Source organism: Epinephelus moara, chromosome 17 (assembly GCF_006386435.1).
Source record: "Epinephelus moara isolate mb chromosome 17, YSFRI_EMoa_1.0, whole genome shotgun sequence".
Lineage (NCBI taxonomy): Eukaryota > Metazoa > Chordata > Actinopteri > Perciformes > Serranidae > Epinephelus > Epinephelus moara.
Genome location: NC_065522.1, coordinates 21,740,005 through 21,759,759, shown reverse-complemented (window position 1 = coordinate 21,759,759; position 19,755 = coordinate 21,740,005). Strand labels below are relative to the sequence as shown.

Here is a 19,755-nt window from a genome sequence, read left to right as displayed (position 1 = left end):
ATATTATTATATATTTATATATATTATATTTATATATAGTATCATAATAACAAAATACATAGGGTAAATAGGCTGCACTTATATAGGGCTTTTCTTGCAACCACTCAAAGCACTTTACAGTACAGGCACCATTCACACACATATTCATAAACCGATGGCTGAGGCCACCATACAAGGTCACCTGCTCATGAAATAAACATTCACACACACTCACACAACAATGGCACAGCCATCGGGGGCACCTGGGGGTTCAGCATCTTGCCCAAGGACACTTTGACATGTAGGCTGCAGGGGCCAGGCGTCGAGCCACCGACCTTCCAACTGGTGCAGCTGCTCTTCTTCTTCTGCTACAGCCCCTCCATGACACTATGATTTAAGATTTATCCATATCACCTGCCAGCGATCTGTCATGATTAACATGACTGAATGACTGCTGCTGTATTAGCTGTTGTCACTTGTCAGAGTGATGTTATTGTTGCAGTGTGTGTGCAGATTGATTTGAAAGACTACGTATTGATTTAAAAAACAAAAGAAGAATTCTGTCCCATCACCTTGTGAAAACCACATCTAAAGTTAAGGAAGTCCCTCTGTCTTTAAACGGTGAAGAAGAAAAGTTGAAAAAATTCTCTATTCTCTCTATTCATTAGCTGTATTTGCAGAGTAAAATCTTGCATATACTTTAAAACATATAATCATTCTAATAAGTGTGATGCACTGGAGGTAACCTAAACAACAGTTTATGAAATAGGTACCACTTTTACAAACCACACTATTAAAATGCAACAATTAATATATAAAAATGTGACCCTTACAGGGGTCATTCTGACAGGCTCTTGCTTTACGTTTCACAAGTTACAGGTCCAAACTTGGGAAAGCTGCTTTTAACTATAATGCATCTGACTCCTGGAAGAAAATACAGTTCCTTATTAAATTCAATTCACTGATATCTTTTGGACATTTTAGAAATTGAATCCTAAACTTCCTAAACTATGCTTGTAATCGTAACTGTATTTTACATTTAATATATTTTTTAATCAATCAAATTATCTACTTTTGTGGCAAAATTGTAGGAGTTTTTATATAACAATATTTTATTTTACATTTTAAGTATTCTAAATTACTTATTAAATTATTTTCCCAATTGAAAAGTTTTAATGTTTTTGTTTTTTTTAATAATATTTATAATGGCATTTCTTTTCTCAGTCAGTGTCTTTTTGTAGTTTATTCTTTTTCCTTTTTCTGTTTGACTGGATGTCATTATAAAAAGAGTTTTAATTATCTCCTCACTATAAATAAAGGCTGAATTAATGAATAAATGATTGCAAAAAATTGTAATTATACTTCTGTACTTCTACTTTACTTTATACTTTATTATAAGTTTTTTAATGTATTTTTTTTTTTATTTACTCATAGCATTTTAATCAATCAATACACAATGAATAATGGAAAAAAAATAAAAATAATAATAATAAACCAATACTGAAAAGGCATTAGTCTTCTACAAAAGACAAAGCAGATAAATGCAGTTGCTTTTCCCCCCAACTTTATTGATAACAGTGATTTATAGGTCAGACATCATAGAAATTGTCAAAAAAAAACAGTGACAAACTGAAAACTGACCAATAATTTATTTTAAAAAAGGGAAAAAATAACAAACAAACAGGGAGAATCAATCAGCTTGTTATTTACATGTTTACATGAGATTTAAATAAATTTAAAAAAATGTATTTAAAAATATATATAGAAAAACAGGGGGCTGATTTAACACACTCAGATTTATATGAAATCTACCAGACGATAGCTGCAGTAGCAGGTACTCGTCGCGTGGCGGCGGTAACGTGCGCCGACGTCACTGTGTCCTCACAAACATGGCGGCGCCCGTTAGCAGGTACAGCTGGTTCGCTTCCGTTTCTAGAAAACTGGGAAGTTATCTATTTAACTCAGTTTTCATCACCCAGGCGGCGACGTACGCAAACAACATGGACTCTGCGGGACCAACCAAGGTTTGACAGAAACTCTTGTCATGTTTTAGCCTCATGTTTTGCTGCGTCACGATACAATTTCACCTGTAATTAAAATAATAATAACGGCAAAACAAAAACATGCCTTGTTTAGCTGCTGCTGCTGCTGCTGCTGCTGTGTGACAGTTACAGTGAGTGACTCCAGTGTTGCTGCGCAGTTAGATAACGGGCTAAGTTCACCCGCTGCTGCTACAGATGTGACGTTATACATATATGTTATAAGCTACAGGTGTTTTGTTTGTCCTCCACAGCTGGAGTTTGCGGTGCAGATGACATGTGAGAGCTGCGCAGTTAAAGTAAGAGCTGCTCTGGAGGGTCAACCAGGTAATAAAACAGTTAAAGGTTCACCAGGACTGTAAAAGAACTTAATTTATCTTTGTTAACACCCTCTGAAACACCTCCCTGTACAGTAACTGCTGCTTGTCATCTGGAACTGACAGGTAACTAAGTACATTTACTCAAGTACGGAACAGAAGAACAATATAAATGTGCTTGTAGGGGAGACCGGGGACAGTTGTAACATTTTTGACTATGGATGCAACTGTATGAGATAATCACAGTACAATAACCATCTCAGAAAGTATCACGGTATTACAGAATTTATAACATTATCAATCCCAATGACCCGTAAAGAATGAAAATTGAGGATTATTGAAGATAACTAAAATTAAAGGAGGAGTCTCCAGCCAGTTGCATTTTTTTTTCAATATTATAGATAAGTCAATGTACACGGTTTGATAACTGTCCGCTTTTATATCATGGTATACCTGGAAACTGGTATATCGTTGCAGCCCTATTTTTGACATATCTGACCGTATCATTGAGCTCTCTTACGCCGGTGCATGTAAAATGTTACACACTAGTTACATGTGTCTGTTATCAAATGGTGTAGCTGTTATGTCTGTTACACAAACATAAAATGCATGACTCAGTCTCAAACACAGGGAGTGAGTCCAGGTTTGTTGTGACATAGCCTCTGTCGAATTGTAACATTATGAAATAATGATTATGACAAAAACTTTTTATACTGCACTCAAAGTACTTGTTAAAATTAGTAGGTGTGTGTGTATTTATGTGCGTCTCAGGGGTGGGAATCTTCAGGCACCTCTTGATTCAATTTCGATTCAGATTTGTAGTGATCCATAATTAGGGTAATTTACTTGCATACAATGTGGCTTTTGTCCAGGTCCCTTTTCCCTTCAACCGTATAGCCAAAATGCTTTCATACCCGAGTTTTAAAATCAGTCTGATTGTGTCCATCTGTTGTTGCTCATGGTTATCCATTGAAGGATATTTTTGCCAGCATACTGTCCAGTGTTTGCATACTGTAATATTTCACCACAAAAAGTATATTCACAGTATACTTCACGTTTGTCCCTCAAATGTCAAAATTTAGATATTAAATTAAAACAAGGTTGAAACTGCTGCCTTTTGTGAAGTTAACACTGAAGTTAACTCTAGTGTGTGCTGCGTTTTTTCACCTCTCTTGCACTCTCACATGTTGTTTCATCATCAGATCAGATGATTCGTAGTTTGTTCCTGGTTGGAGAAATTCAAAGTGTCATAACTTCCCCGGGACACAACCATCCCCCGTCTTTCCTACTTTACTTTTTACTCCATTAATATTTGTTTTGACTGCTTCACTGTGTCCAGTGAAAACCACCTATCTCCAGATGTTCTAAATTTGAAATTCTTCTACCTCCGAAGATAAATAAACTTTTTGAAAACCTTCTTGGATCAGCTGCAAAATACATCATCACAAAGATGAACAAAGGTTTTGAATGTGGGAAGTTATTTGTTATGTGTAATAACGGTCAGTGTATGAGCACCAGTGCAAGTTGACACAGATAGAGCACCATGACACAGCAGATTATGTCAGACAGCTTTTATCAGTCACTCGTTCATAGCTGCCCTTTCTTCATGCATTCCAGTGTACAGTAGCATGTCTTGTTACTCAGTAAGGCAAGTTCATTTATATAGTACATTTCATTACAAGTAAACTCTAAGTGTTATACAGTAAATTTAGGGCTGCACAATATCAGGAAAACATGCCTTATAAGATAACTTGTTGAATACTGTGATGACGATATGACTCGTGATATATAAACAAATAATGAAGTATACAGTTTTAATGTCTACCATTGTGTACCATCGTCTCTAACGTGTCAATACAGCATCTGCAGTCACAGTAGACGTTGCATTGAAAGATAACTATAATGTCTGTAGTAATATTCTACATATTTGTGAATGCGGTTGTATTTTATTAAGCTTAAAACACATGTAATGTCTCCCAGTGGTCTCTGGGGACCTCCCTGCTGCCCCTGCTGTCTTTGTCTTTACCATGAAATGCTGGGGATGAGAACAGGTGTGCAGGCGGACAGGTGTCAGATCTGTGTGGAGCACCAGAACAAAAACACAGACACATCATGGACAGTGTGATAACAACAACCCATGATACTTTAAAAACTAGTCGGCCTAAAGTCACCTGACGCCACTGTTTCAACATGAGATGCAGTGTATGCATGAATGGCACAGTAAATATACAATATATCGCAGTTCAAGCAGCCCTTGGTGATGCCTGTGTCGGACATGTTGGTATTGTGCTGACGGTAAATATTGGATATATTGTGCAGCCCTTATTAAAATGCATAAATTATCAAGTAACATGTACAGGCTTTTACACGTCTGCAGATCCCTAATAATTTCTTGGGAAGTGTTGTAGAAATAAATATGTAATTTGGCTGGAATTACAGCAGGCAAGCAAAGCAAAACTTGATTTATATAGCATGTTTTATTCCGAGTGGAAGCACAATGTGCTGCGCAACGTGTGAGCTACCATGGAGCTGCAGCCACAAGATAAAAATTAAAATAATCATAATCAATCAGTTTGAATAATAATAAGATCGACAACCGACCTGTAAGAATAAAAAGTAAATAAATAAAACCGTTCAAAAAGTAATAACATAAAATTAAATCAAATAATAATTAAGATCAGTAGTTGACAATTAAAAGAATAATGAGACATGAAGAAAAACAGTAAAAAAAAGCTTAGAAATAAATATAATAGAATAAAATAAAATAAAACAAAATAAAATAAAATAGATAAAATGAAATAAAATAAAATAAAATAAGATAAATTAAAATAAAATAAAATAAACAAAATAAAATAAAATAGATAAAATCAAATGAAATAAATTAAGATAAATTAAAATAAAACAAAATGAAATAAGATAAAATAAATAAAATGAAAAGAAATAAAATAAGATTAATTAAAATGAAATGAAATAAAATATAATAAATAAAATAAAATAGATGAAATGAAATAAAATAAGATAAATTAAAATAAAACAAAATAAAATAAGATAAAATAAACTAAACTAAAATAGAATAAAACAAAATAGAATAAAATAAAACAAAACAAATAAAAAAAATAAAAAAATAATAATACAAAATAAAGTAAGATAAGATAAGATAAAATAAAATAAGAATAAGAATAAGACTGGCATATAGGCTACATAGAGACAACTTTCAATTGGTACACTTCCAATTAATTAAGTACTATTGAATGCTTAGATTTTGTAACCTAGAGACTGTACGCGAGTGCAGGTCAGCTGAAAATGCAAAATGCGTGCAATATGTCTACAGGCAAGCTTTCTGTACCAAACGACATATAAAAGAGTAATGTTTCCATTATTTAAGAAATTATTAATTATTAATTATTCAGGTCAAACGGAGCAGCTCTTTTAAGGAAATTCCTCTGGGAATCTGCAAACAAAATTTATACAACTAAAATACCAGTCTCAGAACATTGTCTCTCTTTGCTCCTACAACTTGAACCAAATTTCATCATCCTTTTTCAGGAATCTTGTGAGAAATTGTTTAAAAAATTGACCTAAAGAGTCCCATATCCATTTCACAAACACAGATAAGCACAGAAACTGCTCATAGATGTGACATAATGGAAAAGTGGACACATGACACAGGAGTATTCAGTTGGTTATACAATTGAATTTAATTTTTGTCTGCATGTGTGTTACTGGTCTGTTTTTGTGTCTGTCAATTGATAATTTGCACCTCTGTTCACATGTGTGCAGGAGTACAGTCTGTCAGTGTCGATGTGGGTAAGGAGGAGGTGTTGGTGGAGTCGACTCTGACCACTGCAGAGGTTCAGGCTCTGATAGAGAGCACCGGACGCAGAGCCGTGCTGAAAGGCATCGGAGGATCAGAGCAAGGTGAGAGAAACCACAGGACAGGAGAGAGGCTGGTTATCACACCTCTAGACTCTAAAGTACCGACCAAAATGTGTCTGTAGCATCACGTATTGAAAATGTACAAGTACCAAAAGTCGAGTCAGATTTAAAATCTTGTGGTAATTTATGGATTTTATAAAATATATTATAAATAACTAGATAGATAAATAAATAAAGAAAATGTGTTCTGTATATTCCTACATTAATATGCACTATAATCTAATTAATTTACACACAGCAAATTAATTCTCAGACACATAAAGAGTCTTGTCTTTGTTTTCTCAAATCAGATATTTACTCATTTAAATCAGTTGCAGACTGTTTTATAAGACTGTGCAGGCCTCTTTTGTAAAGTGAAATGTGAAAACACACACAACGTTGGTGTGTGTGTGTGTGTGTGTGAGGATGAATTTTTAAACAGTCTTTTCGTTATTATTCCTGAATGCCTTAAAGGTGCCCTGTGGGGTTTTGTTGTAAACAAACTAAAGTTGTGTTTCCATGTGGTGTCGCTCCCCAAAACTGACTGTGTATCCTTGAGGTCTAACAAACGTGTCTAGTGCATTTCCTTCCTTATATATAAAACAATTGCGTAGTAATTTTTTAAAGCATTTTAAATCGAGTATTTAGAGTGTATTTACCAGCCTTCTTCTTCTTCCTTACCTTTGTTGGCACCTTGCAGCATAGCTTAATGGGTTACCTCCAACTGCTGATCAGTTGAATTGTGTGAGACCATTGGCAGGACCTGTGCAGGTGTATTGTGTCACCTGCATGGGTGTGTGTACATGTGGGACCTTAAGCAAAACAGTGACCCAGTCATCCAAAAACAGCTCCATAGTGCTACACAGGGCTGGGTACTGTTTAAAAAAATACGTTATCAGTACCCAAAGCTGTACCCTTAAAGGGATAGTGCACCCAAAAATGAAAATTCAGCCATTATCTACTCACCCATATGCCGATGGAGGCTCAGGTGAAGTTTTAGTGGCCTCACAACAGTTGCGGAGATCCCAGGGGAGAGTGGGTAGCAGCACAACTCCACCTAATGGAGGCTTACGGCGCCCCAGATTCAAACGTCCAAAAACACATAATTGAAACCATAAAATATCTCCATACTGCTCGTCCGTAGTGATCCAAGTGTCCTGAAGCCCCGACATAAAAAGTTGTTTGGAAAAACGTAATTTGAACTCTGTTTTTAGCCTCACTGTAGCCTGTAGCTCTGACTGCCTCTCTGTGCACCGCGTTGAATTAATACCGACACCAATATCCTCCTGAGACCCCATGTCCTCATATGAGGACATCACATTTTGGGATTACTTGACCGTCTACTTCATTCTGCTTAATTTAGACCTGTTGTCCTCGTTTGTGGACACTTTTTGTGCCATCTAGTGATAGAATAGAGAGCACAATACACTAATCCATGTAAAAACAAGATGGCAGCCATCTCTGCCAAGTCAGTCTGCAGCTGTTCCCAACACAAAGGTGGGCAAGGACCTGATCACATTTTATGGTTGAAACTTGTTTATTTGTGATTAATAATGTTTGTAGTTTGATATGGCAACAAATTTGACCAGTTTTAGCAACAGTATCAAGATAAGACGCTGTTACCTAGGAAGTGCTAATTTGAAGACATCTTGAAGACATCGGGAATATTCAGCTCGTTAAAGGACATGGGAACTTTACTATTGTCTCGTTAGTGGACATTGGGACTTTACTGTCGTCTCATTTGAGGACATTGTTTAGTTGCATAGTTAGTTAGCATACCAAACAAAAGTTCGGGTCCCAGGAGGATAGAGTACTTCATTTTCATTTCTTTTTTCAGAGCAGAAGAAGGCCCCACGTCATCTCTTTTTTTCGTCATCTTTTTTCCCATTGTCCAATCTGAGGATTTGAGAGGCAGGCCTTCTGTGGTGGTCATGACAACAATTTTACAGTTAGTAAAATGGACGAGAAATTGGTGGTGGTAGTGGTTGCTGAATACCCAGAGCTATACGTCCTGACGACAGACAGCAGGTTGTCAAACTGCTCCCGAGTCATCCTAAAATATGCCTAGAAACGGCCATCATGGATGTGAAGCTCCTGGACCAACTGGAGGTACTCCCCATGACCCACCCTCTTTTCTTAGGGTCTCATGTACCCACACAGATCTCCGTTTCCCTGTGCCAAACAAGTTTCAATACTGCTCAGTACTGGGTTATTTCAGTTGATACTTTTAAGGTATGATGTATTTATACCCAGCCGTATGGTCATGGTCATTTTGCTTTTATTGTAAACTGGTGGACAAAAGTCAGTTACTAAACTTGTTAGTGGTGCTGTCATTGATCTCTCTACAGAGCAAATATACTTTCAACTTAAATAGAGCTTCAGTTGTTGAGACACTGGTGCTGTTCACGTCACTATAACACATCCTGGATAAACATATCACAGGTACAGAGGTCTAACCAGAAGTATGATTGCACTGGGATGTGATCACACTGAGGTGGTCACAGTTAATCATAAATGAGCTGATATATAGTGTAGTATGAATTTAAATACACTCCTGAGCATTGAGGATTAACTTTGTAGTACACGTTTAGCACAGAGCCTCTCAGACACAGTTGGTTATGGCTGATTTGCCCTGCACAAGATATCAGACAGGGATTTGAAGTCACAGTTTCCCTCAGATAAAATCAAATATGAGCCGGGAAACATAATCTGATCAGAGGCAGTCACTGGAGACGCATTTGTGATGCATTCTTATTCCACATTTGAACTGCAGCAACAACTGAACACCATCTCGACATGTCCAGATGTGAGGGAGTGTCAACAAGATCACAAACATAAACACAGACGTTGTTGAGGATGTCTGTGGGTTGTTGTTTTTTTATGACAGACCTGGGTTTAGCAGTGGCCATGCTGGCTGGTGAAGGAAAGATTCAAGGGGTGGTGCGTTTCCTGCAGCTGTCTGAGGAGCGGTGCTTGATTGATGGGACAATTGACGGGTTGGAGCCCGGACTCCACGGCCTTCATGTCCACGCTCTGGGGGACCTCACACGAGACTGCCTCAGGTAGGACTGCTGCTTTATAAAAGCAGATAATATAAGGGGTGTTTGGGCAGACTGGAGCATCTTTCAGGGATCCCATGGTCATTAGATTCCTGGAGAAGTTATAAAATTAGAGAAACTGGTTTGAAATTAACAGAATGTTTTGGAAAGGTTTGGAATACTGGTGTACATTTTTTGGGCTGTGAAGTGAAGCAAATCTAGCAGCCACTTGCATATTTTAATAGCATTTGTCTGGTGACAGGTGCTAATTTCCAACCCTGCTTTCACAGTAAGATCTGAGGTACATAAGAAACTGAATATCCACTGTCAGTGCGGTAAATCGTATCATGCTGGTGACAGTTACTGCTGATGGATAGCTGCTTGAGTGGGAGGCTGCTGCAGTTTAATCACACAGTACAGGAGCATCAGACTGTCAGCCCCAACTAAATCTCAGCTGAGCCTTGATCAAATAGTTGGTATGAATATGTTGTTTTTTTACAAACAACACCTAACGATACCTTGTGATTGAATCAAATATACATATTTAATTAAATCACCAGTTATATCATGATCGCCAAGTAATATCCGGGCCAGATCACCAGAGCCAATCCGTCCTGTTGAACCCGCAAACAAATGCGCTAGACAGTGCTCCGAACCCAACCCGCAAAACCTCAAACCAGAGCTGAAAGTTTCTGGGAATGACCATCACTAATAACAACCCACCTGCTGTTGGCTGTGTTGTGTGCCATTTCCAGTAAATATCACGATATAAAACATGTGTTTTCTGTTATAAAAAGCACAAATGTAGGAAGACAGAAAGTACTCACCCATCTTTTAAGTGGTCACGTGTCAAGTATGATCTCCAGCATACAGCCAATGACCTACATGGTTTGTTTTCATGAGCACACAGCTAATAGGTACAGTGGTGTGTTTACATGACATAAGAGAAATGCATATGTAACGGATTCAGTGTGGACAGAGAGATGCTTAGGCAGTGTAGTGACTTCAGCAGTGGGGTACTGTGATCCATTTTCCTTGTTTTGGTCAACACTCTGGCTGCAGCATTTTGGACTAACTGTAGTTTTCTTATTGACTTTTCGGGCAGTCCGGTGAAAAGGGAATTGCAGTGGTCTAAATGGCTGGTAATGAAAGCGTGAGTGAGTATTTCAGCATCTTTCTGGGTTTAAAAAAGGTCTGACTGTAACAATGTTACTGGCCAATCGTGGGCAAAAGCTAAATAACGGAAAGCCAGAGCGCAGCAGCACTAATGATAAAGCTGCTTGCTGTGTTAGAGAGGTAGAAAGATGGGATGAGAAGGTAGAAGTTGGATTATTGCACAAAGTTTCTGTAAGTTATTAATAACTTACTCAAAATGCTGCATGTCAATTGATGACCGCCTGCAACCCACGATATCTTCTAACAGGCTTACCCAAACTGACTAACTACTGGCCAGTGTGTAGTCATTGATTTGCTTGAACGAGGGAAGACTGAAAGGTCATGACGCCAATCAACTGTCCTTTATTATCGTATCAAGAACGGTCAGATTCAGACAAATTAGCAAAAATTTATCATTAGACATGTCCATAAAACAAATGTTAGTTTAATAATAATAAATGCACACAAACTTGTCAAAAATTACAAGGATCTTCAGTTTTCTACCCCCAAAAGGGGCGTGGCCTTGACATTTTACCAAGGACCCATATGTACCGGTCTGGGGCTGTATTCATAAGATTGTGACATTTCTTAGAATTTCCTCTTAAAGTTAAGACCAGGTCTTTGTAAAGATAAAAGTTACTCACAGAGCATCGTAGACCTTAAAAGAACTCCTATGGTGAAACACTGTTCGGAGTAAAGAGGAGGACTTTTAAGAGCCTTAAGAGTTTCTTAATCAGAGGAGAAAATGGTGGAAACACAAAGAGGTCGGAGAAATATTCTCCAAACTTTGGATGACAGTGAGTTAATGAAATGCTACAGATAAGATCGTGCAGGAATATTTTGTGTGGTTGATGTCATTAGGGATACACACACATTTCCCACCTAATGCAATGACACTGTAACACCAGAAATAAAATGATCACAACACTAAGATACTTGGAAAACCGTCTCAACCTTTTATCAACAGAGTGATCACCGATCACACTAATAATGACATCACTTTCACAGTCGGTGTCACAAAGGGTGTGTCTCTGACAACCAATCACACCTGTTAAAAGAATGTATCACACCTATAAATGGGGTCAACCACACCTCCTCACTAAGATAAAAGTTGGCTGGTCTATTGGCATATGCAGGTAGTTAGCGGCGGGAATGTCTAACAAGTGAGTAAATTTATCAACACGAGCAGTTTGCTTATTGTTAAATGCCTGGGAAGTGTTTAATAATGTACCTATTTTAAACTACTTAAATGAAGGCATGGAAATGGGATAAAATATTGCAGAAAACTAATGACAATTCGTCGGTTAAAAAGTGTGGGAAACCCTGATCTTTAAAATCCATCCAGGGTTTTAGTGTCTTGGCTTTGTTCGTGGCGGACAGTGAACAGCAGTGGCATCCGTAGTTAAACGTATATTGCTGTCGTACGAAATTGCAATATAAACTAACTTTTTTCATTGATGTTTAATTAGATTTAATTTCCTCTTCTTCTTCTTCCAGCTGTGGAGAGCACTATAACCCCTTTGGAAGACAACACGGTGGTCCAGGAGACTCAGAAAGGGTACGGTCATATCTGTTCCTCAAAAATAACTTCCCATATAATCGTTCACTTTTATATTTTTTGGAGGCTGCTCTGTGCTGTAGATCATCCGTGCCAGACCGTTTAGATGTAAATGGCGTCAGTAAATAATGAATTCTGACAAAATCCCTCCTGAGATTTAATAAAAATTTCAACTCAAGCCAAATGTAAGATCTGACACTTCTCTCAGATTGCCAAATGTGTCCCGCAGGAGCCATTTTGAGCAGTTCTGCTTCAGGTGCTACATTTCCAATAAAGTGTGTGTGACAGAGCTGTAAGTCTAAGGTGGTGTATCCTGACTTTCACGCTGTGTGGCTCAGCGTTATTTATTCACTGTGTGTTTGTTGTACAGCATGTAGGTGATCTGGGGAATGTCATGGCTGGACCAGATGGCAGAGCGTCTTTTCGACAAGAGGACGGTCAGCTAAAGGTAACACACATACACACATGTTTAGCACTAGTAGTAAGGCAGGTGAGTAGTTTTAAGAAGCAAAGATTTCATATATCAACATCTGATTCCCAAAAGAAAGCCAACTTTTAATTTCTTCTTCATCGATGTGTTGCCCACGCTGCAGGTATGGGATGTGATTGGCCGATCGCTGGTGGTGGATGCAGGCGAAGACGACCTGGGTCGAGGCAGTCACCCTCTCTCCAAACTGACTGGGAACTCTGGGGAGAGGTGGGTCAGCAGTGATTAAAAGCTGCAGTTGGTAGCTTATACTGTCATATTTGTTTCTATATCTGAAAGAAGTACATGACACAGATAGTCTGTGAAAGAAATCATGTCCCCGCTCCTCTTCCTACTGCTTCTAATACTGAGGCGCCATCAGCAACAACCAGTCAGAGCCGAGGATGTCAGTCATGTCAGTCACTGCCTGTATACTGCAGTCAAACTGTCAAACTAGGCAGCGCTGATAAAATATGGATCAAGATTCTGTTACTGCATTGCCTCTCTCTCCTCTCAGTAGTGCTGCTTAAATAAATGTTAACTTGAACATGCCCTGAGTGTTTACATTGCAGCCTGTTTCGTGGGTGATGGGTGCAGCGCTCCAGCTCAGTACTGGGCCAACTTCAAAAACTGTTGATCTCATTAAGGGTGGGGGAAAATTCGATAAAGCATAGTATCAGAATCTTTTTGTGTGGCAATATCACATCATCACACAGATGCCAAGTATGGATTTTTTTACTATATAAATTATATTAGAAATACAAATTAAACTTTTGGCAGCCTACTGCAATAATGACATCAATTGCTTTTTCAGTCCACTAGATACATTTTGCTGCAATATAAATTACTGATGGTGTTTCCACTGTGAAAAGTTATGGATGGTACCAATGGAACCGTTCTGTACCGTCCCCATGTTTGGTCCCCCCTCTGTTGGGGTACCTAGCACACAGATCTGGTACTAAAAGGTGGAGCTGTGAACACTGCAGTCTGATTGGTCAATAGAGGACGGTCACTCTGCTCAGGGCTGAGTTGTGGCTGGTTTTGAGGCTCATGTAACCACTGTTCATACTGTGGAGAGTTTTATTAGTAAACTGTAACTGCAGCAGCTGGAGTCTGAGAAAAAAGTAACTTACTTCACTGGGCCGACTGCAGACGACTTTAAAGGTGGAATGTTAACTTGTAATGTTGCTCAATGCATGAGTTGATGACATGAATCCATCAACACGCCTTAAATTTCAGGTCCCGTTTATACGACAACGATTTCAACTGAAAACGGTAAACTTTAGTTGCGTTTTGGCCGATCGTTTACACGACACCAGCGTTTTGGAAACAGCACCGTTTCCGTTGTCATGTAAACTTGCAATATGCAGCTCCTCTGACAATGGAGACTTTTCGCACATGCGCATTATGGTTCCAGTCACTAGGCATGCGCGAGAAAGTCGACCATCACAACAACAATGGCGGACTCCCAAGCTCTGTTTGTGCTGCTCACCCTGTTGAATTTATCAACGCTTCCCCTTCATAGTGTAGATTTACTGAAGCAACTCCACCTTGTTGTCCTTCCAGACAAACGTCACACCACCAACTACTGGCCTGGCATGTATACTGCAGCGTTTTTGGTCATTTTTGCGGATCTGGGCATGTATACTGCAGCGTTTTTGGTCATTTTTGCGGATCTGTGTGCACGGCAATTGTTATCAAAACTTCGTCTAAACGCGGAACTTTTTTCAAAATGAAAATGAAAAACGATTCTGTTTTCAGTGAATCGTTTTCGTGTAAACATGGCCTCTCAGTGACAACTTTTACCATCACTTTAGTTTTTATATGACATACACTTTTAGTAATGAGTGGATCTTCAAGTGTTTACATATATTAATTTCGGCCAGGTTATGTGAACATATTCTAATACTCACTCTGAGAAAAAAAAAACCCATTGTGGAGCGTCGTTCCTGTGGGCTCCAACAACACTAAACCCCTGAGCTTGCCTGAGAAGGACTAAATGCACAAACCTGCTATTTTTAAATATCCCATGGAGAGAGACTCTCACTGCAGCCTGTTCTATTTTGTTCTGAAAATGTTGGCGTGCAACCTCGTTCTGTGGACGATAAACGAGCTGCAGACTGATAAAGGAGGAAACACGCTGAGTGCTAGACGGAGCAGTGAGTGACAACAATCCCGCCCACATTTTAGGGTACTGTTTCGGTGGAAACACTAGGGTCTAGGTACCATGTCTGAAGGGTTACTTCTGGTTCCAAAGGTGCCATACCTAAAGTGTTTGGTGGAAACAGGGCTTTAGACACAAAAACAGTTACAAGAAGCTGATTTTCTCATTTGTTTCAAACACTGTCTCTTGTCTTATCCTCTACAGACTGGCTTGTGGGATCATCGCCCGATCAGCAGGTCTTTTCCAGAACCCCAAACAAATTTGTGCCTGTGATGGGGTCACGCTGTGGGAGGAGAGAGACTTGCCGATAGCGGGGAAAGGTCGGAGCAAGGCCAGCACAGAGACGCCGGCAGCGCACCTCTGACACCGCCAGCCAAATATGTAACCTGCGTAACCTGTGTTGGACAGTTTGAACGAAAGGGGCACATTTACGAGAAACGCAGAGGACTTTTGTTGACAGAAGGTCAGAGCCGAAGCGAGGTAGACAGAGCACTGAGGAGTATGTTTCCAGACAGCTGGACAGACGACCAAAGAAAAATGGCCTTATTTTCCTGTTGTTGTTTTTTCTCTCTGTGATAAAATCAAACCCTCTTGCAGCTGCGGTTGCTGTCCTCTGAGGATTTTAAAAGCACTAAAGCAGATTACAACCGCCTGGGACTTTGTGAAAGTCACCTTTGATTAGCTAGATGTCCGTTAATACTGTTATATGTTTGTTTAACCAGCCGCCTCTGACACAACTGTCTCATCACAGTCTAAATTGATGCACTGACTGAGATAAATGCGCTTCAGTTCGGTATTAAAGTGTCCAAGTTAATTATGCAAGCTTTCAGAAATCAGTTATAGTAATAATGGGGGTAAATGATGAAAATATATATTTACATTTTTGAGTTTTTGAGGAAAATCAACACACAAATAGGATTACAAAATGGTGTGATGCTTATATTAAAGTATATTTACTGTCTAAAAGCCCACCAGCTGCAGTCAACCAACTAGACAGATTACGTCTCATTGAAAAATTGATAGCTAAAAATAAGGGATACATGGCTGATACATGGCTGATACATGGCTTAACCAGAAACAGCCCCAAAATCGCTATTCACCAAACCCACCAGACTCCATTTAAATAACGATAGTGATTTTGGGCTGTTTCTGGTTAAACAAAAAGAATCTTACTTTTCACAAAAAATAATAATTACAATATTTCTAATCTTTATAGTCCACAAACATGGGGATTTGCCTTTGGCTTTACATCACAATAAGATCACAATGAATACCACAACATGCATAGTACAGACAGCAGTAACAAACATGGTTCCAGTGCGAATGGTGGTTACAAATTTAGCAAAGTCATTGAATTTGGTGTGAAAGACTTTTGCAGGTCTCTGCAGCAGCTCTATAGCCTCTTCCCAAGGGCATTTCTATGCATTCTTTACATAGGAGATGAACAGGATGGGCCACAATTTGTAGAGCTTTTTGTTTCACCTGTATTTTATACATCTCTGCTCGTAGCCCCAAGGTGCCCATACCAAGTACACGTTAAAAGTTAAAGGGAAATTTCGGTTTATTTCAACCTGCCTCCTATCGTCCTAAATTTGTTTCAAGTGACTAGTGACATAGAAATAATAGTTAGCATGTTAGCCGTTAGCCTAGATACAGCCGGGGTGCATAGTAGCGTCAGACCTGTTAAAACGTAAGTGAACGGGCAACCTTCAAGTGCAAAGTTAGTCCACTAAACAAGCTTTTTTTCCACAAAGACCGCCTCATATTGTTAGGATAAATGTCAGAGAACATATAGAAAACGACATGTAAACGTGTTGTCTTACCTTACTGGTGTGGTGCCATGTTTGTTTACCATCTAGCTCTGCTTTCCAAAGCGTCATACCGTGCCTGAAATCTCGCGAGAACAAGCAGCTCTAGATAAAGCCCAGCTGGATACTACTCCGGGTGGAGGGCATTACCGGAGATTACAGGCAACAAGTCGGAGATCAGTTAGGCAAAGTAAATTGGTTTGTAAGAGTGCATTTCCTAATTGTGAAAACAAAATGTGGCGGTATGAGATCGCTGCTTGTTCTCGCGATATTTCGGCCGCGCTTTGGAAAGCAGAGCTAGATGGTAAACAAACACGGCAGCACACGGTTAAGGTAAGACAACATGTTTACATGTCGTTTTCTATATGTTCTCTGACATTTATCCTAACAATTTGAGGCGGTCTTTGTGGAAAAAAGCTTGTTTAGTGGACTAACTTTGCACTTGAAGGTATGCCCGTTCACTTACGTTTTAACAGACCTGACGCTACTATGCACCCCGGCTGTATCTAGGCTAACAGCTCACATGCGAACTATTATTTCTATGTCACAAGTCACTTGAAACAAATTTAGGACGATAGGAGATGGGTTGAAATAAACCGAAATTTCACTTTAAGTCTCTAAGATGTTGTTTCTCATATTCTGTAAGTGAAATTTCCCGATTAGATACAAGCACTGCATTGCCTTTTAAAAACGTATTCTCTGTTGGTAGTAAAAAGGTGTATCTCTGTAGGGATCTGTTCTGTAATGTTGTTAAAACACCTATAATAATCTGATCCTGTCAGTGGCAAAACCAAACACTTTTAAGCCCATTTCAGACCAAAGATTCGCGACGAGATTAAACTGTTTTAGAACATTGCAGAGAAAAGTTGCAGCGGTGTGAACTGGCCATCTGAGCTCGACTCAAGCCAGCTGATGATGTCACCTGCAACTGAGCTGGTCAAATCGCCAGTAGCTGGTATTAGAATGTATGGCACGTCGCCTGTTTCTACGGCCAGTCAACTTGTATTGAAGCCTGATGGTCAAGTCGAAATGACCGCAGACAGCATGTTTGCTTGCTGAGGCAGGTGCTCTGTCCACGCCAAGCCCTCTGTTTCCGTCCTCATGGTGCTTGCTTATGACCCGCCCACACACATTATCACTGACTGATTAATTGGCGCTGATTATTTATATTTTTGTGGCGTATTTACTATGAATACAGTCCATCTGATGCTCGTTTTATTTATGTTTTTCGCTCTTTCATCACTACTACAAATGCAGCTGTAGCCAGTATCTCACTATCACTATCCTCATTCATATTTTAGGAAGCTACAAAATATATTTAGCCACAAAATAAGCCTGAAAAGCTGCAAATCAGAACGGAAGTACAGAGTTGTTGCATAGAGATGACACGCCATCTCATCTAGTTGCATTGATGTGAACCGATTGAGCGTTTCAGAACGGCACATAGCAAGTAGTTGCCTGTTTCAACTCGTCTCGTCGCAAACCTTTGGTCTGAACTGGGCTTTAGTGAACATGAACTGATGGTACGCCATTGAAATATATAAGAGTATACCCACTTCCTCCTTGGTAACCTACCCATCTACCTAGTCATACACCCACCTCATCAACTACCACCACACCAGTGCCTACCTTAGTGTGTTCATTTTAAGACCATGAGGTGGTGTGAGTGACCTGGGTAAGAGACATCCGTAAGAGCTTGGAGGAGGGAGTCGAATTCCATCCAGAGTGAAAGGCCGAGGGGGGTTTAAAGTTTGAGCGGGGGGGTTCCTTGAAGGACTGTGTGCTCAGCTGTTTCCCCAACATGGCGCTCGAGTGTACAGTTCCTTCATCGCTGTCACAGCCAACTTTAGAGCCGTACAGGAAACTGACAATTTTCTGCTTCAGATCCTCTGATGTCCTCTCGTGATGATTCAAGTGTTATATAATAATGTACACATTTTCCAACTGCTGACACTCATTCATGTCTGTTGACACATATTTTCCCTCTTGATGAGGACATCAGTATTGGGACAGTGTGTGCACCATGTTGGCCATATGAGATCATGTAGCAAGGTTTGTATTGATTTTGCAAATTGAGCATCTGTCTTGTCCTGGGGATGCCCGAATAAGCTTATTGAATTTTCCCCTAAAAGTTCAGCCGGAGTCGTTTTTCCATTTGTGTCTGAGGGCTGTGAACAAAATGTGAATGTTGAACTTCAGCCAATGTTTGTTTATGTTATCGCCTGATGTGTGGATTCTTTTCTTTGTATTAATAATTTATAAAATGTTAGGAAATAGTAAAAATATCCTTGTTTACTGGAAGCACTGTCTTGTCCCTTCTAAGATTTAGGAGGATTTATAGGAGGATTTAGTGGCATCTAGCAGTGAGGACTTCAGATTGCCACCAGCTGAAACATCTCCTGGTTACGATTCCCTCAATGTTAATTGTTAATAAAGTTTTTACCAGGAGCTGAATTATCCGTAGAGGTATGTTCCTCTCCAAAACAAACAGACCTGCTGATTAAAACAGGTAAAAACACAGGATAAAACAGTTTCCCGTTACGCTTCAGTGTTTCTCTGATGCTGTTTGGCACGTTGCAGATAGGCGGCTAGCTTAGCACCTGCTAATGTGTGCTCACTTCTTTTTTTTATTTATTTATTTATTTATTTTTTATCCAGACTCTCAAGAAATTTTTACCATTAGCCAAATTAGGTCTCCTCCTCTCCAAAATAATCAGACCCGGTGATTTAAGCCGGTAAAAACACTGAACATGTTATAAATCCATGTTTCCCTGACACTGTTTAGCATGTAAGAGACGATCCGCTAGCCTAGCATCTGCTAATGTGTGCACACGTTTTCAACAACTAAAGATCCAGACATCCAGGAGGTTTTTGTCAGGAGCCAAATTATTCGCAGAGATCTCTTCCTCTCCAAAACAAAGGTAGCCGATGATTTAAACTGGTAAAAACACTTAATAAAGCAGTTTCACATTATAAAAAATCTGTGTTTCTCCAATGCTGTTTGGCATGTTGGAGACAGGCCACTAGCCCAGCACCTGCTAATTTGTGCTCATGTTTTTTCTCAGATAACTTAAGAGCCAGACAGTCAGGAGGTTTTTAAAGGGAGCAGAATTATCCGCAAAGGTCTCTTCCTCTCCAAAACAAATGGATCTGGTGATTTAAACCAGTAAAAACACTGAATAAAGCAGTTTCATGTTAAAATCCTGTGTTTTTCTGACAGTGCTCAGCCCGTTGCGGAGGTGCTGCTAACTACGGTGGCTGTTGTGAACACGCATATGGCCCTATCTAGAGCCAGTGTTCGGTTTGTCATTTCTGG

At 39.4% G+C, this 19,755-nt stretch overlaps 1 protein-coding gene across 1 annotated transcript; it reads left to right on the top strand.

The window, feature by feature from the left end:
* Positions 1–1,838: 1,838 nt before the first annotated feature.
* LOC126403961 (copper chaperone for superoxide dismutase-like) lies at positions 1,839–16,251 on the top strand. The gene is made up of 8 exons (XM_050066851.1): positions 1,839–2,003; positions 2,273–2,345; positions 6,116–6,253; positions 9,138–9,312; positions 11,941–12,001; positions 12,372–12,449; positions 12,595–12,698; positions 14,836–16,251. The coding sequence occupies exons 1-8, from the start codon at positions 1,869–1,871 to the stop codon at positions 14,993–14,995; spliced, it is 924 nt and encodes a 307-aa protein (XP_049922808.1). The 5' UTR covers positions 1,839–1,868; the 3' UTR covers positions 14,996–16,251.
* The last annotated feature ends 3,504 nt before the right edge of the window (positions 16,252–19,755 follow it).